This window comes from Lagenorhynchus albirostris, chromosome 3, assembly GCF_949774975.1.
Source record: "Lagenorhynchus albirostris chromosome 3, mLagAlb1.1, whole genome shotgun sequence".
Lineage (NCBI taxonomy): Eukaryota > Metazoa > Chordata > Mammalia > Artiodactyla > Delphinidae > Lagenorhynchus > Lagenorhynchus albirostris.
Window position 1 is genome coordinate 82678207 of NC_083097.1, and position 24013 is coordinate 82702219.

The 24013-nt window shown below is 35.4% G+C and overlaps 1 protein-coding gene across 1 annotated transcript in view; it reads right to left on the bottom strand.

The window, feature by feature from the left end:
- SLCO6A1 (solute carrier organic anion transporter family member 6A1) overlaps window positions 1–24013 on the bottom strand; it is a 95103-nt gene that overhangs the window by 17277 nt on the left and 53813 nt on the right. Inside the window, exons 9-10 of the mRNA XM_060146327.1 lie at window positions 9933–10086; window positions 3562–3749 (exon numbers count right to left, since the gene is read on the bottom strand). Of these exons, the coding sequence (XP_060002310.1) occupies window positions 3562–3749; window positions 9933–10086 (342 nt within the window). The remainder of the gene's footprint in view (window positions 1–3561; window positions 3750–9932; window positions 10087–24013) is intronic.

A 24013-nucleotide genomic window follows, 5' to 3' on the forward strand; every position in this document is an offset into this window, starting at 1 on the left:
AGTCCCTCGCCAGACCTTTTATCAAAATTTCCCCAATCATATCTTGGTTGGTTACAACTTGCCTTGTTGTCAGTTCTTAAGGAGTATCTGATATCAACATATCCCGGGTACTTCCATATCCAAACTGTTTATAACTGTAGGGCAGTTTGTTGATGACGAAATAATGAGCTCATGTTTTCCTTCCTTGAGGATCTTTTAAGTGTTTCTCCAGTCTTCTGGAGGTGAATGCTGCTGTTTAGAAACCTGATGCCAAACTTTTGTTTTTCCTTTTTTCTTTTAGATGACAAAAGGATTATTTCTGCATCTTTACATCCAATAATTTTACCACAGTACATCTCAGTGTTGATTGCTCTGGATCAATTTCCCTAGACACTTGATGTGCCATTACAATATGTAGGTTCAAAGATTATTTTATTTAAATATTCATTGTTTATCATTATTTATTATTTCAGTAAACTTTAGCTACAGATTTAAATATTTATTTTTTTGGTTTTCTTCTTTGGGGACTGCAGTTATGTGCATTTTGGATCTCCTTTTCCTATCTTCTATATTTGCCTATTTTCTCTAATACTTTTTCTTACTTTTATTTTATATTCTCCATTCTCCCTCTTCTATGCCACATACATGCTTTCTATGTTGTCTTTTCTTCCTTGTGTGCTTTATAATTTAGTCTTCATCTATAAATTTTTTCCCATTTCTTTCTTTCCTGAGTTCTGTCAGTTTTCATTCCATAGCCTCCTTCATCTAGCTATTTTTCTCTTGTTTTGTGGCCGATGGTTTAATTTTTTTAACTTAAACTTACATATAGTTACATTTATATTTTTATCTGATTCATGGTAACATTGTTCTAGTGAGTTTTCACTGTCCTTTGTAAAGTAATGCTTAATAATTTTCATTTCTCTCACTATAATTATTTGGTATGTAGGCAGAAGCTTTTCCTTTTCTACTTAATCATTTTGAATGAGATGGGTTTTCTTAAACTAGAGGCAGAAAGTTATGGGAATGGAACATGCACCAGCTTTCCAAGCTTCAAAACTGAAGAGTTATCTTCTCTGTTTATATAGAGGAGTTAAATATAGTCCCTATGTGTGGTTATACCTTCTCTGCTTCTGCAAACCTGGCCTGCTTCAAAAGAACTTGTACTGCCAGATCTGGGCTTTCGAGATCTCTTCATATTTATTGTTTTCCAAAGTTATGTATTCACTTGTAGATGGTATTTTGCTGGCACTTTTTTAGATCTGCTATGTCTGGACCCCCTTGGCATTTTGCAAAACTTTTTTCCCATTCTTTCCAAAAATACTCTGCTTTGACTTATCTACCTCGGTCCTACTCCCAGAACTTCCATCTTAAGGTACCATCCTCTCTTCCTGAGCAGAAATATATGCTGGAGATATTTGAGATCTGTCAATCCTGAGACCCTCTCCACATTCCCTGTTATTCTTTGTAACATCTTTATGAATCTACAAGCTGGTTCCTTGTTCTACTTCAATTTTGGCAATATTTATATGCAATTACAACTCTGTCATTTTTTGTTGATCTCATAATTGTACTGAAACAGTATATGTGTGCATGTGTGTTTATGTGTGTGTGCATGCATGTTATATTTTATTCTACTCATTGCTCTCTACAGTTACCAGGAGACATGAGAAGATTCAGAACTAGACTTCTGGAGTATTACTATCATCTTTCTCATCTCACTGCTGAGAATATTTGCTCAGAAGTTTCACACAATGTTAAGGCATGCTCAACATTGTACTGATTATGTTCAATCTGAGCTTTCTCTTCTCTTTGAATTTATCTCAGTTAATACATTATAATTCATTTAGTTCCCCAGACTGGACAACTGGACATAATTCTAGATTTTTCCACATTTTATACCAGGAACATCAAATTAATAACCTTGCCCTTTTATCCAAACTAAATATTTCTCTATTATGTTCTATTCTCTCTATCTCTAAATAGAGATAAATTCTAAACTGGTCTCCTAAGTACCTTCCTTTGTTTCTTGTTTTCTTCTATCAGCTTCATCATCCACACTATCTTCAAACTAATCTATCTAAAACACATATTTGATAACTTTTACTTCTGAGGTTTACTCTTTTCAATGGCTTCTAGATGCATATAGGATAACATCATTCACGTTAACATGGCAAAGAAAGCCTCCCATGACCAGGCCCTTACCAAGCTCAAATCTCCCTGTCCAATTTACAATCATGCTACTCTTGTCATAACAAACTCCTTGCCAAGATATTTCACACATTTTTGCCTCTACTTTTCCTACTAATTTTTCCTGTTAAGAACTTGCCCCCAGTTTGCTTGCATTGTGAGAAATCACTTATCTTCACAACTCAAGTTCAAGTGCCACACTGTCTATAAGCATTTCCAAATCATCCTAGATAAAAATGACCATTTTCTCCACTTTGTTCCCAGGTCAATCTGTACAAGTCTTAATCATGGCATTTCTAAGAACTCCCTGCACTCTTTTTTTTTTTTTTTACGCTGGCCTCTCACTGTTGTGGCCTCTCCCGTTGCGGAGCACAGGCTCCGGACGCGCAGGCTCAGTGGCCATGGCTCACGGGCCTAGCCGCTCCACGGCATGTGGGATTTTCCCGGACCGGGGCATGAATCCGTGTCCCCTGCATCGGCAGGCGGACTCCCCAACCACTGCGCCACAAGGGAAGCCCTGCCTGCACTCCTTTTTATGTGTTTTTCTCCCCCTAGTAAACTCTAAGCAGCTTAGGCAAGGTCCATATTTTATTAGTTTTTGTAGTTTCAGTGCCAGATCTAGGTGAATAAGTAAAAACCTGCTTCACTGTATTGATATGTTAAAGTTTTGTCTCCCATCTAAACTGCAAGTTCATTGAAGTCAGAGACCATGTGTGCCCAACTCAGATTTCTTTTGCATATATTTATTCATGTTTTTTAGTCTGTTTTCCTAGGGTACAACAAATTGCTCCTCATGACCTAAAGGTTTATGTTAGTCTTTTGAAAAAAATAATCTGAAAATAATGACCAATTATTCTGCTACTATGGTAAAAACAAATATTAAATATATTTCATATATTCAGGAAGAACAAATGAATAACAAATGTTGGTTTAATTTAGAATAATAATAAACTTATGTATTGAAATTCCAAAAGTCTAGAAGTTATTATGTTCCTTTGTTGATGACACAGATGTCTTCTCATAGTCAAACTGGCTAATATAGAAGTAAATAGTCAATAAATATCTATAACCAATGAATCAACATTGTAATCACATGTGTTATAATTAAGATTTTTCCTATATTTATGAATTTTCCAGGTATGTTAAATTAAGTAAATAAATTTAGTTTTAAGTTAAACTAAATGTGTTATCTATATACATACTTTATGCAAATAAATTAGTTAAAATAGAGAATTAAGCATATACATGAATTTTGAAAATATAACAATTTTCCCCTCTAGCAGTTGCTATCTTGAAACAAAAGCATAAATCATTTACTACAATATTCTAAAACCTTCCTAAACTTGTCTTTCATATGTATTAAATGAATAATGATTATGAATAACATATACACACCGAAGGATGGTCAGGATGTTTGGTACACCAGCAAAAGCAGAAAATACAATTGTAGAAAAGATAAAAGCAATGAACAAAGGTAATTTATAGCACTTTGGATCACATGTCCCATGTCTAGCGTCAATAAAGTCACCTTGATTATCTGAGGTTGTTAATCCTTCTTTAATGCAAGAACAATTGTAATATGTCTATGAAAATGAAGACAGGAAACAATCTTTTAGAAATATAGTCACAAGACAAAAACTCTTATAATTGTAAAATAAAAATTAAATCAATAACTACAGGGAGACTAGGCAGTTTTATTAGTAAATATCCTTATATTAAATCTGCCATTCATAACTTACAAATGAACCACTAATGATAAATAAGATCAAGGTATTTTACCTAACAAAGAATTGTGTACATGTATATATAATTATAGTTACTTAGGAAAAATTCTATTAATTTAAGAAATTTCACTAAAAATATTTACATTTAATTGTACAAATAATTGTTGGAGAGATATAGATTAAGGACAAATAAAGAAAATGTAATGAATAAAGTGGAATTTTAGCTGGAATTTGAAATATGGAGAGTTACCCAATCGTAGACAGTTTTAGAACTATGCTGCAAAGGCAAGACTTTATTTTGTATGTGATGATGACAGGGCTGTTATCTATTAGGCAGAGTAGGCACAGTGTACCTAGGACCCACAATACTTTCAGAACCAAAAAAAAAAAGGTTTTAATTTTAGTGTCTTTTAAAATCAGAGAAAAAATAAATATCATAATAATGAATATATTATAATGCATCCAGCCTGGATCATATTTGTCTTTATGCCAAAGTAGTTGTACATTAAATCTCTCTCTCTCTTTCTTTCTTTTTTTAAGTGAAGGAAGGGGTTTAAAAAGGCAAAAGTGCCTAAAGCCAACATAAGTCATAATGTAGTCCCTAATGGGAACGAAGGAAAACTTGGGGCTGTTATATTATTATTGATAACTCAAGGAAGATGAATAGGTGGTATTTTCTAAGAAGAGCTAAACAGAGTTGGAGATACAGAGACCAGTTAGCAATTTGTTAATCTGTTGAAAAGATTCTAAATTAAATAATAATAATAATTTTTTAAATTCAGTAGAAATATTAAACTAAGTTACCAGTGAAGGAATAAGAGGAAATAAAGATGGCTTGAACCTGTGTGATTCAGAAAATGATGGTACAAAAACCATGTCCGTTGTTTAGGGAAGCTGCTAAGTGGTTACTGGATATATTAAAGAAAAATAGAAATATCTAAATAGCAAATCATTCATTCTACCATATTTTTTTTATAATGCCTATGTGCCAAACATCATTCTAGGTATTGTGAAAACATAGTAAACAATACAATAGAAATCCCTGCCCTCATGTAGGAAATTTTTTACTAGCATGAGATAGGCAATTTTTTAAAAAAAAGAACCTTTAATGGAGCACATGGTGACAAATACTATGGAGGAAAAAATAAAGTAAGGAAAAAAAACAGGGATTATAGGGGTGAGTTTAACATGAACAGGTAATGCTACAATGATACAGTGATATTTGAGCAGAGATTTGAAGAAGGTAAGGGAGTGAGCCATGTGGTTACCTGAAAGAAGTATATTCCAGGTGGGAAAAACAAAACAGAAATTGAAAAGCCTTGGGACTGGAGCTTGCTTGAAAAATTCAAAGAAAAGCAAGGAGAAAAATTTGTTTGAATCAGAGTGAACATGAGGGAAACTAAGAGAAAATGAAATTGGAGTAATGAGGGAAGGATTTATATAGAAACTGGTAGGTAATTGCAAGAGCAATTTAAGAACTTCAGTCTTTATTCTTAGTAATGTGAAACCATTAGAGGGATAGATGTATAAATGACATTTTTTAAAAGATCACTCTAGCTGATATATTGAGGCTACTGAACTGTGAAAGCAAGGGTAAAAGCAGAGAAAACAGTTAAAAAGCTCTTAAAGTAAGATGCAAGTCATTGGTGACTGGGGCCCGGGTATCAGAGAAAATGATGAAGATAGTCAGATCTAGCATGTATTTTGAAAGTAGATTTGAAGGGTCCTAGGGTAAGAATGGTTACCAGAAAGAGAAGGTCATATGGAGAAGGCCTCCCTGAAAGAAGTTAAGACTTGCAGGCAAGGGAGGCAGTCAGTCCATGGCTCAGAGAGGGAACCAAGAAAATAAACGCAACGACTTCACTTTTTCCCCCCATCTTTCTGACTTTCTATCAAGACTCCTTATTATCATAGTCTATATGATAATAGATTATATATGATAATAGAACTCTCATCCTATAGTTTGGTCTCTTGGAACAGTGAGAGGGTAGAGAAGGTGAAAAGTGGATCTGGAGGTCAGAAAAAAGATATCTAGTACAACAAATAATTGCAGACCATAGAACCTAAGATGACTAAGGGGAAAAGTGAAAATGTGAAGAAACTTTAGTGAACAGATGGTAGAATCACAAGATATTAGGCTCTGGAAGGGCTGAAGAGCTGTAGAGTTATATCCAAAGAGATACAACCAAAATAGGAAAAACTATATTAAAATGAAATAGTAAAATATATCCAATTCAAATAATAAAAGAAGAAGATAGATCTAAGTCTACCATATCAATAATTATAATAAATGTCAGTTGTCTAAAAACTCCAATTGAAAGACAGACATTAACAGAATTGAGGAAAAAGCAAAAGCATATTATACCTTGGCTACAGGAGACATTTTAAACATAAAGACATGAACAGTTGGAAAATAAAATGATAGAAGTAAGATAAACCATGAAAACAGCAAGAAAGCTTACAGTGACTGTTTAATATATAAAACAAACTTCAAGACAAAGAGTATTACCCGAGATAGAAAGGGACATTTTGTAAAGATAAAAGGATCAAGAAGCTGTGACAATTATTAATGTGTATGCACACAATTAGAGGGTCTAAAATACATGAAGTCAAAATAAAGAGAGAAATAGACAACTGTATAATTATATTAAGATACATTTTTCATATATAATGTTCAGAATTTCATATATTATTACAAGGTATGCAAAATGACAAGAATAATTGGCTTAAAATTAGGACAAAAACAAATATAAGTAGACTACTACAGATAGTAGACTAAATAGCAAGAACTTTAAATAGTTATGATTAATATTTTCCAGAAAATAGAGGGTAAATGGATAAAATATCTTAAATGATGTGGAATTTCACCAGGGACTTGGATTCTACAGAAACATAAATGTTAGAATGGAACAGATAAAAGGAGATGGAAAATAGAGAAAAGAGCAAAAGAGTATGGGATACAGTAGAAAGGTCTATTTGTAGTCTGCTGTTAGGCAGAATACTAAGATGGCACCTAAGATTCCCATCCTGCTATTTTATAAACCTGCATAATCCCTAGATTGATGTGAATTGGTGGATTTTAATCCCTTTACTAAGTTATGTTACATGGCATAGCTGACTTTAAGAGACAGAGGTAAACTTCACCTAATTAGATAATATATAAAAGGAACTGAGCTTTTCCTGAAGTCAGAGATTCAAAACATGTGTCACAAGGGAGATTCTGTTGCTGGCTTTGAAAATGGAAGGAGTCATGTGGCAAAGAATGGGGGTGGCCTCTAAGAGCTAAAATTGGCCCTCAGCAGACAGCTACCAAGGAAATAGGGACTTCATTTTTTACAGCCCAATGGAACTGAATTTGGCCCAAAATCTGAATGACCTTGGAAGTAGATTTTTTTCCCAGAGCCTCCAGAAAGGAATGTATTTCAGCCAACACCCTGATTTCAGTTTGTGAGACTCTGAGCAGAGGAACCAGCAATGCCATATCTGGACTTATGACCTGTGAGATAATAAATGGGTATAATTTAAAGACACTAAGGCTGTAGTAATTTGTTATGCAGCAACATTAAATTAATATATGGTGCCTCCTCCACAACCAATAAAAGAGGAGAAAGTGAGGGAGAAATAATAGCTGAGAATTTTCCAACTGATAGACATAAATCCACGGACTAAAGATATTCTGTGAAACCCTAGCAAAATAAATATAATGAAAACCACATCCAGGCATATCAAAGTAAAATTGCTAAAAGTCAAAAACAAAGAGAAAATCTTAAAAGCAGCTAAGCAGCCAGAGACATAAAGACAATATAATGACATCTTTCAAACACCGGGCCACAGTCAGGGGGTGGGGTGGCAGGTGGGCATCACTGCCAATACAGAATTCCATACCAAGTGAAGACAGTTTTTCTTTTCAGAAATGGGAGTGAAATATGGTTCTTAAGGAAAAAAAAAAAAATCTCATATGAAAACATGGAAATGCAAGGAAGTGGGTAAATATAAGTGCATACTGACTGTACAAAAAAATAACAGTATGTGTCCTTTAAAATATATGGAGAAATAAAATATATGACAAAAATAGCACAAAGGTGGGAAATCAGTAAATGAAGTTAAAATATTCTAGGGATGTTTCAACTGGAAGAGATCCTGAAGACTGGCTTCTTGTAATCCTTAATGCTTTGGACGAGACTGACTTCCCTTCTCTATAGATATGTAGAATGAGGCTCCTGTTGGACTACAGCAGTCTCTGGAAGAAGATCCCTGATACTGCTATTTTATACTGAAAGCCATAACAGCTGCTGAAAAGAGCTAGTCCCAGTGAGAAGATCAGGAAGGAAATCCCAAGATTTCTTTCGTATCTATATAAGGAAATTTGAAGATCTTGATAGCATGGATAAGAATATGTGGGTCTCAATGAGGCAAAACACTTGGAATATTATCAACATGAAGAGCAGATATCTATTTTCAGTTTTGGTAAAGCTGTGATTTTCTATAGAAACTTAGAAATCTTCAAAGGTGTAGTATTTCCTACCACTCCTCTTGTAAACTTTTGCATAAGTGTAATTGAAGAGCACTCAATTCTAATACATTTGACCCTTATATTTTGAATATGAACATTTAATCAGAATTATTTCAAAGTTGACATAGTTTCACCGAAAAAAATTTTCCAGAGGGAATTCCATTAACACAATTTAGACACAATAATTTTTTGTATATGGTATTTCTCTAATTTTCATTTTGTTAAAATTATTTTTACTGGCATCAGTTCTTTCCCATTTGAAATTAATGTATATTTTATCCATTAATTGGTTTCATCTGTATCAAATTGTACTAATCATAACTTCTGCTATTGTGAGTTTTCCTTCAGAGCCATTATTTCTTTTAAGGCTAATTGTCCTGGGTAATTCGTAACAGATCTAATTTTTCTCAAATATATTTTATTCTTTCAATTTTTATTCAGCATCAAATGTTATCACACAGTTTGAGTCACTATTTTGTGAATTATTTCATTATTCATTATTAATTATTCCTTAGAGAAATGAAAGGAAATTATAAAGATTTTTATGAAATAGAAACAAATCCCTAAAAGGGATTCCCCAGTAAAAGAAAGATGGGTGGAAGCTATATAGTGGCTGGCATTTTTAGCTCTTGAATATCCCACGGATCAAAACACCAAGGTCAAGCAGTTCTGCTTTATTCTGTGGTGACAACATGAGATTTAAAAAATCATTTACTTGTCAAAATAAAATGGAGGAGAGGAAGTAAACAGGAGTGTAAATTAAGATTTTCCATAAGTTAATAAATTGTTGAGGATGGGTAACTAACATATGGGAGTTCATTTTGGTTTTCTATTACATTTAAAGCTTCCCACAGTAATATATTTTAAAGATTTTAAATATCATTTTAAATATATTTTAAAATATATAAATCATTTAAAACATGTAATAGTTTTTAAAATACATAATACATATAAATAACCATTTTAAATTTAAAAATTTTAAAGACTCATTTTAAACATTTAAGAAGAAAGAATTTTTAAAGGGTATATAATCTTTTTAATATTCAATTAAAAACTGAAGATATATTGTTAAATAGTAGGCCAGTGAAAATATGACAACGAGGAACTAAAGTTGGTCAGGCAGGCTAATATACTGTGATAAAATGATCTGTGTAACAGGAAAAAGAATATTGTTATGTACATACTAATAAATAAAGTACTAATAAAGTACTTTATTGCCTGCTAAGGAAGATGATATAATGCCCATGGGTCAGGAAATATCCTCTTTGTTGCTCTCTTCCCGTCACACAGACTAGACAAAGAGAGGGGAGAGAGAAACGCAGAATTTTTAAAACCTGGGTCCCTACTTCACTCCCAATTCTCACAAGTCCTATGTATTGTTATCACATGAAGCCATAATTTAAGAAAAATTTAAGAAACGGGAAATAAGAGGGGGAAAGGATTTTACAGACAGCAGGAGTAAAATATAAACATCATCTATAAGTTGCACTTCTTAATGGAGAGGACGAAGCAGAGAAAAAGATAATTACCTTGTGATTCTTTAATGTTTTAGAATATGTACAACCTGCAAAGCAAGGAGAAAAATATCGAATATCATTTCTTCCACATGTAGCAGAATAAAATGAAGATGAGCATTTACAATGAGAATTGCAAGGAGCTGTCAGGTTTCCCAACTGCCCTGTTCTGTAAAAGAAGAGATTGAATGTAATTATAATACAACTGTATTATCCTTATTAATGTATACACAAAGATATCAATGAGATCAATGAAATATGATTATTTAAATAATTTTAACAGATTTAGGTACAACATATATACAATAAACTGTACATTTTTAAAGCATACAATCTGCATACACTTGTGAAACCATCACTGCAATCATGTTAACAAACATAATCATCACCCCCAATAGTTCCCTCATGCTCCTTTGTAATTCCTCCACCCCCTGGCATCTGCTGATCTACTTTCTGAAACTGTTCATTAGTTGGAATTTCATAGTGCACTAGGTGCACTTTCTTTGTCTGGCTTCTTTCATGCAGCTGGTCTTTACATGGTCTTTGTATGGTCATATGCTTCCATGTCTCTTGGATAAATATTAAGGAGTAGAATGTTTGGATCATATGGTAGGTGTTCATTTAACTTTTTAAGAAACTGTCAAACAGTTTTCCAAAGTGATTGTGCTATTTTGCATTCTCACAAGCAGTGTGTAAGATTTCAATTGCTTCCTATATTCCTTGTCAACACTGGGAATAGTCAGTCTTTTTAATTTTAGACATTCTAACAAGGATACAGTAACTTCATATTGTGGTTTTTAATACGTATTTCCCTAATGACTGATGCTGGACATCTTTCCATGTGCTTATTTTCCATCTGTTTCTATTATTTGGTTAAATATCTGTTTAAATCTTTTGCCCATTTTTGTGGATATTACTAAGCATTCAAAGTTCTTTATATGTTCTAGAAACCAAGTTCTTTGTTAGATATATGATTTTCAAATATCTTCTCAGTCTATGGCTTGTTTCTGCATTACCTTAATTGGATCTTTCAAAGAGCAGATGCTTTTTATTTTAATGAAGACCAATTTATCAATATATTTCTTTATGTATCACATATTTGGTGTCATAACCAAGAAATCTTTGCTGAACCCAAGTTCACATAAATTTTCCTCATATTCCTGGAATTTTATATTTCACAATTACATCTACAATCCGTTTTGAATTAATTATTTACATGGTATAAGATATGGATCAAAGTTCGTTTAAATACAGATATCTAATTGTTCCAGCATCATTTGTTAAAATGACTGTATGTTCTCTGCTAAATTGCATATGCACCCTATCAAAAATTAATTATCTATATATGTGTGTGCTTACTTTTGGACTCTCCATTCTGTTCCACTGACTTATTGGTCTATATTTACACCAGTACTACTTTCTTGATTATTGTAGCTTTATAATAAGTCTTGAAATCAAATAGCATTAGTCCTCCACCTTTGTTCTTTAGAATTGTTTGTGGTTTTTCTACATCCTTTGCATAACTATATGAATTTAAAAGTCATTTTTCCAATATCTAAAAAAGAAAGCTTGCTGGGATTTTGATTGTGATTACATCAAATACATACATCAATTTGGGGAGGATTAACATTCTAAAGATCCTGAGTTTTGTAACCCACAAATATGGGATATCTTTTCATTTAAAAATGTAGGTTTTAATTACTGTCAGCAATGTTTTACAGTAATCAGTGCAAAGGGATTTTACATCTTTATCATATTTATCCTTAAGAATTTTTTTTCTTGATACTATTGTTAATGGTATTGTTGTTTAATATCAATTTCAACTTGTTTGTAGGTAGTATATAAAATGCCATAGAATCTTATATATTAATCTTTTCTTCTACAGTATTTCTTTTTGTTTGATAGTATTGTTAACATTATTTTTTAAAGTTTTTTCCAGAATTTATTGAGATATAATTGACACAGCACTGTATAAGTTTAAGATGTACAGTATAATTATTAGACTTACATACATCATGAAATGATTATCACAATAAGTTTAGTGAACATCCATCATCTCACATCAATACAAAACTAAAGAGAAAAATATTTTCCCTTGTAATGAAACTCTTAGAGTTTACCCTCTTAACAACTTTCATATATGACATACAGCAGTATTAATTATATTTGTCATGTTGTACATCACTTCCCTAGTACTTATTTACTTTATAACTGGTAGTTTGTGCATTTCAACTGCCTTCATTTAATTCCCGATCCCTTAACCCTTTGCCTTTGTTAACCATAAATCTGATCTCTTTCTCTATGAGTTAGTTAGTTGGTTGGTTGGTTGGTTTTAACATCTTTACTGGTGTATAATTGCTTTACAATGGTGTGTTAGTTTCTGCTTTATAACAAAGTCAACCAGCTATACATATACATATAACCCCATATCTCCTCACTTTTGTGTCTCCCTCCCAACCTCCCTATCCCACCCCTCTTGGTGGTCACAAAGCACTGAGATAATCTCCCTGTGCTATGTGCCTGCTTCCCATTAGCTATCTATTTTACATTTGGTAGTGTATATATGTCCATGCCACTCTCTCACTTCATCCCAGTTTACCCTTCTCCCTCCCCATGTCCTCAAGTCCACTCTCTATGTCTGTGTCTTTATTCTTGTCCTTCCCCTAGGTTTGTCAGAACCATTTTTATTTTTTAGACTCCATATATATGTGTTAGCATACAGTATTTGTTTTTCTCTTTCTGACTTACTTCACTGTGTATGACAGATTCTAGGTCCATCCACGTCACGACAAATAACTCAGTTTCATTTCTTTGTATGGCTGAGTAATAATCCATTGCTTATATGTGCCACATCTTCTTTATCCATTCATCTGTCAATGGACACTTAGGTTGCTTCCATGTCCTGGCTATTGTAAACAGTGCTGCAGTGAACATTGCGGTGCATAACTTTTTGAATTATGGATTTCTCAGGGTATATGTCCGAAGTGGGATTGCTGGGTCGTATGGTAGTTCTGTATTTAATTTTTTAAGGAACCTCCATACTGTTCTCCATAGTGGCTTTATCAATTTACATTCCCACCAACAGTGCAAGAGGGTCCCTTTTCTCCACACCCTCTCCACCATTTATTGTTTGTAGATTTTTTGATGATGCCCATTCTAACTGGTGTGAGGTGATACCTCATTGTAGTTTTGATTTGCATTTCTCTAATGATTAGTGATGTTGAGCATCCTTTCATGTGTTTGTTGGCGATCTGTATGTCTTCTTTGGAGAAATGTCTATTTAGGTCTTTTGCCCATTTTTGGATTGGGTTGTTTGCTTTTCTGATATTGAGCTTCATGAGCTGCTTGTAAATTTTGGAGATTAATCCTTTGTCAGTTGCTTCATTTGCATATATTTACTCCCATTCTGAGGATTGTCTTTTTGTCTTGTTTATGATTTCCTTTGCTGTGCAAAAGCTTAAGTTTCATTATGTCCCATTTGCTTTTGTTTTTATTTCCATTTCTCTAGGAGGTGGATCAAAAAGGATCTTGCTGTGATTTATGTCATAGAGTGTTCTGCCTATGTTTTCCTCTAAGAGTTTTATAGTGTCTGGCCTTACATTTAGGTCTTTAATCCATTTTGAGTTTATCTTTGTGTATGGTGTTCTAATTTCATACTTTTACATGTACCTGTCCAGTTTTCCCAGCACCACTTATTGAAGAGACTGTCTTTTCTCCAATGTATATTCTTGCCCCCTTAATCAAAAACAAGGTGACCATATGTGTGTGGGTTTACCTCTGGGCTTTCTATCCTGTTCCATTGATCTATATTTCTGTTTTCATGCCAGTACCATACTATCTTGATTACTGTAGCTTTGTAGTGTATTATGAGGTCTGGGAGCCTGATTCTTCCATCTCCGTTTTTCTTTCTCAAGGTTGCTTTGGCTAGTCAGGGTCTTTTGTGTTTCCTTACAAATTGTGAAATTTTTTGTTCTAGTTCTGTGAAAAATGCCACTGGTAGTTTGATAGGGATTGCATTGAATCTGTAGATTGGGTAGTATAGATATTTTCACAGTGTTGATTCTTCCAGTCAAGAACTTGGTATATCTCTCCATCTGTTTGTATCATCTTTAATTGGTTTGTTTGTTTTTGAAGTATAATTGACCTACAAGACTGTTAGTTCCTGTTACATAGCATAGTGATTTGGTGTTTCTGTACATTTCAAACTTATCACCACAGTAAGTCTAGTTACAATATATCACCACACAAAGATATTACATAGTTATTTTTATACTCCCCACACTGCACATTTCATATCCATGACTCACTTATTTTGCAACTGAAAGTTTGTATCTCTTAAACTCCCTCACCTATTTAATTCCTCCCCGCAACTCCCTCCTTTCCAGCAAGCCCTTGTTTGTTCTCTGTATCTACAGCTCTGTTTCTGTTTTTTATACTTATTCACTTGCTTTTTAGATTCCACATATAAGTGAAATCATACAGTATTTGTATTTCTCTGTCTGACATATTTAACTTAGCATGATACTCTCTAGTTCCAACCTTGTTGCAAATTGCAAGATTTCATTATTATTTGTGACTGAGTAATATTCCATTGTATGTATATTACATCTTTTTTATCCATTCATCTATTGATGGGCACTTGGGTTATATCTTGGCTATTGTAAATAATGCAATAATTACAGGGGTGCATATATCTTTTCTAATTAGTGCTTTTCTTCTCTTCGGGTAAATACCCAGGAGTGGAATTTGTATGTATTCTTTGTATGTTTTGGATATTATACCCCTTATCAGACATATCCTTTGCAAATATCTTCTCCCATTCAGTAGGCCTTTTTGTTTTGTTGATGCTTTCCTTTACTGAACAAAACCTGTTTAGTCTGATGTAGTCCCATTTATTTTTGTTTTCGTTTCCTTTGCCTGAGGAGACATCTAAAAATATTACTAAAACTGATGTCAAAGAGTGTACTGCCTATGTTTTCTTCCAGTAGTTTTATGGTTTCAGGTCTTACATTTGTCTTTAATACATTTTGAATTTATTTTTCTGCACGGTGTGAGAAAGTAGTCCAGCTTGATTCTTTTGCATGTAGCAGCCCAGTTTTCCCAACACCATTTGTTGAAGAAGCTGTTTTTTGCCCCATTGTATATGTCTCTTTTATTGTAGCTTAATTGCCCATATAAGAGTGGTTTCATTTCCATTGATCTATGTGTCTGTTTTTGTGCCTGTACTATACTGTTTTGATGACTGTAGCTTGGTAGTTTAGTTTGAAATCAGGGGAGCATGATTTCTTCTTTCATAAGATTGTTTGGCTGTTAGGGGTCTTTTCTGTTTCCATACAAATTTTAGCATTAGTTATTCTAGTTCTGTGAAAAATGCCATTGGTATTTTTAGGGATTGCATTGACTCTGAAGCTTGCCTTGGGTAGTATGATCATTTTAACAATATTAATTCTTCCATCCATGAACATGGTTTATCTTTCCATCTGCATGTGTTGTCTTCTATTTCTTTCATCAGTGTCTTATAGTCTTCTGAGTACAAGTCCTTTACCTTCTTACATTTATTTCTAGGTATTTTGTTTTTTGTAATGCATTTGTAAATAGGACTGTTTTCTTAATTACTCTTTCTGATACTATGGTGTTATTGTACTGAAATGCAACAGAGTTCTGTGTATTAATTTTGCATCCTGGAACATTACTGAATTCATTGATAAACTCTAGTAGTTTTTGTATTCTTTCAGTCACTCTATATCTTTTGATTGGAGTATTTAGTGTATTTACATTTAAAGTAATTATTGATAGGTACGTACTTTTTGCCGTTTTGTTACATGTTTGGTGTTTTTTTTTTAAACATTTTTATTGGAGTATAATTGCTTTACAATGGTGTTTCAGTTTCTGGTTTATAACAAAGTGAATCAGTTATACATATACATATATCCCCATACCTCCTCCCACTTTCACCTCCCTCCCAACCTACCTATCCCAAATTTCTACCTGGTCACAAAGCCTCGAGTTAATCACCCTGTGCTTTGCTACTGCTTCCCACTAGCTATCTATTTTACACTTCGTAGTGTATATATATCCATATATACACTACCACTCACTCACTTTGTCCCAGCTCACCCCTACCTCTACCCATGACCTCAAGTCAATTCTCTAGTTCTGTGTCTTTATTCCCGGCTTGCCTTTAGGTTCATAATGACTTTTTTTTTTTTTTTTTAGAATCCATATATATGTGTTAGCATATGGCATTTGTTTTTCTCTTTCTGACTTACTTCACTCTGTTATGATAGACTCTAGGTCCATCCACCTCACTACAAATATATTTCGTTTCTTTTTATGGCTGAGTAATATGCCATTGTATATATGTGCAACATCTCCTTTATCCATTCACCTGTTGATGGACACTTAGGTTGTTTGCATGTCCTGGCTACTGTAAATAGAGCTGCACTGAACATTGTGGTACATGACTTTTTGAATTATGGTTTTCTCAGGGTATATGCCCAGTAGTGGGATTGCTGGGTCGTATGGTAGTTCTATTTTTAGTTTTTTAAGGAACCTCCATACTGTTCTCCATAGTGGCAGCATCAATTTACATTCCCACCAACAGTGCAAGAGGGTTCCCTTTTCTCCACACCATCTCCACAATTTATTGTTTGTAGATTTTTTGATGATGCCCATTCTGACTGGTGTGAGATGATACTGCATTGTAGTTTTGTTCTGCATTTCTCTAATGAATAATGATGTTGAGCATTCTTTCATGTGTTTGTTGGCAGTCTGTATATCTTCTTTGGAGAAATGTCTATTTAGGTCTTCTGCCCATTTTTGGATTGGGTTGTTTGTTTTTTTGTTATCGAGCTGCTTATAAATTTTGGAGATTTATCCTTTGTCAGTTGCTTCATTTGCAAATATTTTCTCCCATTCTGAGGGTTGTCTTTTGGTCTTGTTTATGGTTTCCTTTGCTGTGCAAAAGTTTGAAATTTCATTAGGTCCCATTTGTTTTCTTTTCATTTCCATTTCTCTAGGAGGTGGATCAAAAAGGATCTTGCTGTGATTTATGTCATAGAGTGTTCTGCCTATGTTTTCCTCTAAGAGTTTCATAGTTTCCAGACTTACCTTTAGGTTTTTAATCTATTTTGATTTTATTTTTGTGTATGGTGTTAGGGAGTGTTCTAATTTCATTCTTTTACATGTAGTATCCAGTTTTCCCAGAATCACTTACTGAAGAGGCTGTCTTTCCTCCATTGTATATTCTCGCCTCCTTCATCAAAGATAAGGTGACCATACGTGTGTGGGTTTAACTCTGGGCTTTCTATCCTATTACATTGATCTATATTTCTGTTTTTGTGCCAGTACCATACTGTCTTGATTACTGTAGCTTTGTAGTATAGTCTGAAGTCAGGGAGCCTGATTCCTCCACCTCTGTTTTTCTTTCTCAAGATTGCTTTGGCTATTCGGGGTCTTTTGTGTTTCTATACAAATTGTGAAATGTTTTGTTCTCGTTCTGTGAAAAATGCCAGTGGTAGCTTGATAGGGATTGCATTGAATCTGTAGATTGCTTTGGGTAGTAGAGTCATTTTCACAATGTTGATTCTTCCAATCCAAGAACATGGTATATCTCTCCATCTATTTGTATCACCTTTAATTTCTTTCATCAGAGTCTTATAATTTTCTGCATACAGGTCTATTGTCTCCTTAGGTAGGTTAACCCCTAGATATTTTATTCTTTTAATTGCAATGGTAAATGCGAGAGTTTTTTTGATTTCACTTTCAAATTTTTCATCATTAGTGTATAGGAATGCCAGAGATTTCTGTGCATTAATTTTGTACCCTGCAACTTTACCAAATTCATTTGATTAGCTCGAGTAGTTTTCTGGTAGCATCTTTAGGATTCTCTATGTATAGGATCATGTCATCTGCAAACAGTGACAGCTTTACTTCTTCTTTTCCGATTTGGATTCCTTTTATTTCCTTTTTTCTCCAATTGCTGTGGCTAAAACTTCCAAAACTATGTTGAATAAGAGTGGTGAGGGTGGGCAACCTTGTCTTGTTCCAGATCTTAGTGGAAATGCTTTCAGTTTTTCACCATTGAGGACGATGTTGGCTGTGGGTTTGTCATACATGGCCTTTATTGTGTTGAGGAAAGTTCCCTCTATGCCTACTTTCTGGAGGGTTTTTTATCATAAACGGCTGTTGAATTTTGTCAAAAGATTTCTCTGCACCTATTGAGATGATCATATGGGTTTTCTCCTTTAATTTGTTAATATGGTGTATCACGTTGATTGATTTCCGTATATTGAAGAATTCTTGCATTCCTGGAATAAACCCCACTTGATCATGGTGTATGATCCTTTTAATGTGCTGTTGGATTCTGTTTGCTAGTATTTTGTTGAGGATTTTTGCATCTATGTTCATCAGTGATATTGGCCTGTAGTTTTCTTTCTTTGTGACATCCTTGTCTGGTTTTGGTATCAGGGTGATGGTGGCCTCGTAGAATGAGTTTGGGAGTGTTCCTCCCTGTGCTGTATTTTGGAAGAGTTTGAGAAGGATAGGTGTTAGCTCTTCTCGAAATGTTTGATAGAATTCGCCTGTGAAGCCATTTGGTGCTGAGCTTTTGTTTGTTGGAAGATTTTAAATCACAGTTTCAATATCAGTGCTTGTGATTGGTCCGTTCATATTTTCTATTTCTTCCTGATTCAGTCTTGCCAGGTTTTGCATTTCTAAGAATTTGTCCATTTCTTCTAGGTTGTCCAATTATTGGCATAGAGTTCCTTGTAGTAATCTCTCATGATCTTTTTTATGTCTGCAGTGTCAGTTGTTACTTCTCCTTTTTCTTTTCTAATTCTATTGAGTCTTCTCCCTTTTTTTCTTGATGAGTCTGGCTAATGGTTTATCAATTTTGTTTATCTTTTCAAAGAACCAGCTTTTAGTTTTATTGATCTTTGCCATCGTTTCCTTCATTTCTTTTTTATTTATTTCTGATCTGATTTTTATGATTTCTTTCCTTCTGCTAACTTTGGGGTTTCTTTGTTCTTCTTTCTCTAATTGCTTTAGGTGCAAGGTTAGGTTGTTTATTCGAGATGTTTCCCGTTTCTTAAGGTAGGATTGTATTGCTATAAACTTCCCTCTTAGAACTGCTTTTGCTGCATCACATGGGTTTTCAGTCATCGTCTTTTCATTGTCATTTGTTTCAAGGTATTTTTTGATTTCCTCTTTGATTTCTTCAGTGGTCTCTTGGTTATTAATAGTGTATTGTTTAGCCTCCAGGTGTTCGTATTTTTTTACAGATTTTTTTCCTGTAATTTATATCTAGTCTCACAGCGCTGTGGTCAGAAAAGACACTTGATACAATTTCAATTTTCTTAAATTTACCAAGGCTTGATTTGTGACCCAAGTATTGATCTCTCCTGGAGAATGTTCCATGAGCACTTGAGAAGAAAGTGTATTCTGTTGTTTTTGGATAGAATGTCCTATAAATATCACTTCAGTCCATTTTGTTTAATGTATCATTTAAAGCTTGTGTTTCCTTATTCATTTTCATTTTGGATGATCTGTCCATTGGTGAAAGTGGGGTGTTAAAGTCCCCTATGATTGTGTTACTGTCGATTTCTCCTTTCATGGCTGTTAGAATCTGCCTTATGTATTGAGGTGCTCCTATGTTGGGTGCATAAATGTTTACAGTTGCTCTATCTTCTTCTTGGATTGATCCCTTGATCATTATGTAGTGTCCTTCTTTGTCTCTTGTAATAGTCTTTGTTTTAAACTCCATTTTGTGTGACATGAGAATTGCTACTCCAGCTTTCTTTTGATTTCCATTTGTATGGAATATCTTTTTTCATCCCCTCACTTTCAGTCTGTATGTGTCCCTAGGTCTGAAGTGAGTCTCTTGTAGACAGCATATATACGGGTCTTGTTTTTGTATCCATTCAGCCAGTCTATGTCTTTTGCTTGGAGCATTTCATCCATTTACATTTAAGGTAATTATCGATATGTATGTTCCTATTACCATTTTCTTAATTGTTTTGGGTTTGTTATTGTAGGTCTTTTCCTTCTCTTGTGTTTCCTACCTAGAGTAGTTCCTTTACATGTGTTGTAAAGCTGGTGTGGTTGTGCTGAATTCCCTTAGTCTTGTTTGTCTGTAAAAGTTTTAACTTCTCCATTGAATCTTAATGAGATCCCTGCTGGGTAATGTTGGTTGTAGATTTTTCTCCTTCACCACTTTAAATATGTCCTGCCACTCCCTTCTGGCTTGCAGAGTTTCTGCTGAAAGATCAGCTGTTAACCTTATGGGGATTCCCTTGTATGTTATTCGTTGTTTCTCCCTTGCTGCTTTTAATATTTTCTCTTTGTATTTAACTTCTGATAGCTTGATTAGTATGTGTCTTGGTGTGTTTCTCCTTGGATTTATCCTGTGTGGGACTCTCTGTGATTCCTGAACTTAACTATTTCCTTTCCCATATTAGGGAAGTTTTCAACTATAATCTCTTCAAATATTTTCACAGTCCCTTTCTTTTTCTCTTCCTCTGGGACCCCTATAATTCGAATGTTGGTGCATTTAATATTGTCCCCGAGGTCTCTGAGACTGTCCTCAATTCTTTTCATTCTTTTTTCTTTATTCTGCTCTGCAGTATTTATTTCCACTATTTTATCTTCCATGTCACTTATGCGTTCTTTTGCCTCAGTTATTCTGCTGTTGATTCCTTCTAGAGAATTTTTAATATAATTTATTGTGTTGTTCATGATTGTTTGCTCTTTAGTTCTTCTAAGTCCTTGTTAAACGTTTCTTGTGTTTTCTCTATTCTATTTCCAGAATTGTGAATCATCTTTACTATCATTATTCTGAATCCATTGTTTTTTGTGGCTTTCCCCAGTGGCTAAGGTTGGTTCAGTGGGTTGTGTAGGCTTCCTCGTTGACAGGACTAGTGTCTGTGTTCTGGTGGATGAGGCTAGATCTTGTCTTTCTTGTGGGTAGGTCCACGTTTGGTGGTGTGTTTGGGGTATCTGTGACCTTATTATGATTTCAGGCAGCCTCTGTGCTAATGGATGGGGTTGTGTTCCTCTCTTGCTAGTTGTTTGACATAGGGTGTCCAGCAGTGAAGCTTGCTGGTCATTGATTAGAGCTGGGCCTTGGCGTTGAGATGGAGATATCTTGGAGATTTTCGCCGTTTAATATTATGTGGAGCTGGGAGGTCTCAGGTCAACCAATGTTTGAACTTGGGTCTCCCACCTCAGAGGCAAAGCCCTGACAACTGGCTGGAGCACCAAGAGTGTGTCATCCACACAGCTCAGAATAAAAAGGAGAAGAAAAAGAAAGGAAGAAGATTAAAAAAAATTTAAAAGTTATTAAAATAGAAAACAAAAAATAATTATTAAAAAAATTTTTAAGTAAAGTTAAAAAAAGGAAAGAAAGAACATCCAAACCAAAACACAAATCCACCAATGATAACAAGCACTGAAAGCTATACTAAAAAAAATAAAATAAAAGGACAGACAGAACCCTAGGACAAATGGTAAAAGCAAAGCTATACAGGCAAAATCTCACACAGAAGCATATGCATACACCCTCACGAAAGGAGAACAAGGGAAAAAAATCTATCTATCTATCTATCTATCTATCTATCTATCTATCTATATATCGTTGCTCCCAAAGTCCGCCTCCTCAATTTGGGATGATTCGTTGTCTATTCAGGTAGTCCACAGATGCAGGGTAAATCAAGTTGACTGTGGAGATTTAATCCCTTGCTCCCGAGGCTGCTGGGAGAGATTTCCCTTTCTCTTCTTTGTTCGCATAGCTCCTGGGATTCAGCTTTGGGTTTGGCCCTGCCTCTGCGTGTAGGTCGCCTGAAGGCATCTGTTCTTTGCTCAGACAGGACAGGGTTAAAGGAGAAGCTGATTAGGGGACTCTGGCTCACTCAGGCTGGGGTGAGGGATGTGTAGGGAATGCAGGGCGAGCCTGCGGTGGCAGAGGCCAGCATGACCTTGCACCAGCCTGAGGCGCGCCGTCTGTTCACCCGGGGAAGTTGTCCCTGGAGCACAGGACCCTGGCAGTGGCAGGCTGCACAGACTCCCAGGATGGGAGGTGTGGAGAGTGACCTGTGCTTGCACACAGGCTTCTTGGTGGCTGCAGCAGCAGCCTTAGTGTCTCATGCCCGTCTCTGGGGTCCGTGCTGATACCCACAGCTCACGCCCGTCTCTGGAGCTCCTTTTATCAGCACTCTTAATGTCCTCTCCTCACACACCAGGAAACAAAGAGGCAAGAAAAAGTCTCTTGCCTCTTCGCCAGTTCCAGACCTTTTCCTGGACTCCCTCCCGGGTAGCTGGGGTGCACTAGCCCCCTTCAGGCCGTGTTCACGCAGCCAACCCCAATCCTCTCCCTGCGATCCGACCGAAGCCCGAGCCTCAGCTCCCAGTCCCGCCCCGCACCAGCGGGTGAGCAGACAAACCTCTCAGGCTGGTGAATGCTGGTTGGCACTGATCCTCTGTGCTGGAATCTCTCTGCTTTGCCCTCCGCACCCCTGCTGCTGCTCTCTCCTCTGCGGCTCTGAAGCTTCCCCCCTCCACCAACCACAGTCTCCGCCCGTGAAGGGGCTTCCTAGTGTGTGGAAACCTTTCCTCCTTCACAGCTCCCTTCCACTGGTGCAGGTCCCGTCCGTATTCTTTTGTCTCTGTTTTTTCTTTTTTCTTTTGTCCTACCCAGGTACATGGGGAGTTTCTTGCCTTTTGGGAGGTCTGAGATCTTCTCCCAGCATTCAGTAGGTGTTCTGTAGGAGTTGTTCCACATGTAGATGTATTTCTGATGTTTTTGTGGGGAGGAAGGTGATCTCCACATCTTCTTCTTCTGCCATCTTGAAGCTCCTCCCTGGGGGTTGTTTTTATAGGTGTTTTCTTTTTCCTTTCTCTTCCTTTGTTCTCTTCCCTTATGATTTGATGACTATCTTTAACGTTATGTCTCGATTCCTTTTTTTACTCAGTGTGTAATAGATTTTTTATTTGTAGTTACCGTGATGTAGGTACACACACACACACACACACACACATCATTTTAAGTTAGTTATCTAAGTTCAAACACATTTTAACAATCCTGCATTTTTGCTCCACCCACGTCTCCTGTTTTTGACCTAGTTTACATCTTTTTGTGTGTCCTTTAACTACTTATTGTAGATAGATATAATTTTACTACTTCTGTCTTTTAGTCTTCATACTAACTTTATATGTGGTTGATTTACTGTCTTTCCTTCATATTGCTGTTACCAATGAGCTTTTTCCTTCTATAATTTTCATGTTTGTAGTAATGGCCTTTTCTTTTTCAGTCAGAGAAGTCCTTTTAATATTTCTTGTAAAGCTGGTTTGGTTGTGCTGAAGAATTTTAGCTTTTGCTTATCTTTTTTTGCGGTATGCGGGCCTCTCACTGTTGTGGCCTCTCCCGTTGCAGAGCACAGGCTCCGGACGTGCAGGTTCAGCAGCCATGGCTCACGGGCCCAGCCACTCCGCGGCATGTGGGATCTTTCCCGGACTGGGGCACGAACCCGTGTCCCCTGCATTGGCAGGTGGACTCTCAACCACTGCGCCACCAGGGAAGCCCTTATCTTTTTATCTCTCCATCAAATCTGAATAAAAGGCTTGCTTGGTAGAGTATTCTTGTTTATAAGTTTTTTCCCTTTCATCACTTTAAATACATTATGACACTCCCTTCTGGACTACAGAGTTTCTGCTGAAAAGTCAGTTGATAGCCTTATGGGAATTAACAATATTATTTTTAATATTGATTTCTGCATTTATAGTTAGCATATAGAAATACCATAGATTATTGTAGGTTGATTTGATCTTACAAACTTGCTAAACTCATTTTATTAGTTAGAGTGTTTTTTGGATTTTCTATATAGACAATGGTGTTTACTTCAAATAAACACAGTTTTGCTTCTACTTTTGCTATTGTAATGTCTTTTGTTTATTTTTCTTACATTATTGTATGGCTAGAACCTTTAGAACAATGTTAATATAGAAATATTAAAAACAGATATCCTTGTATTCCTGGTTAGTCAATGTTTCATCGTCTTAGTCTGCTCAAGCCACTATAATAAAATATCATAGATTGTGTGGCT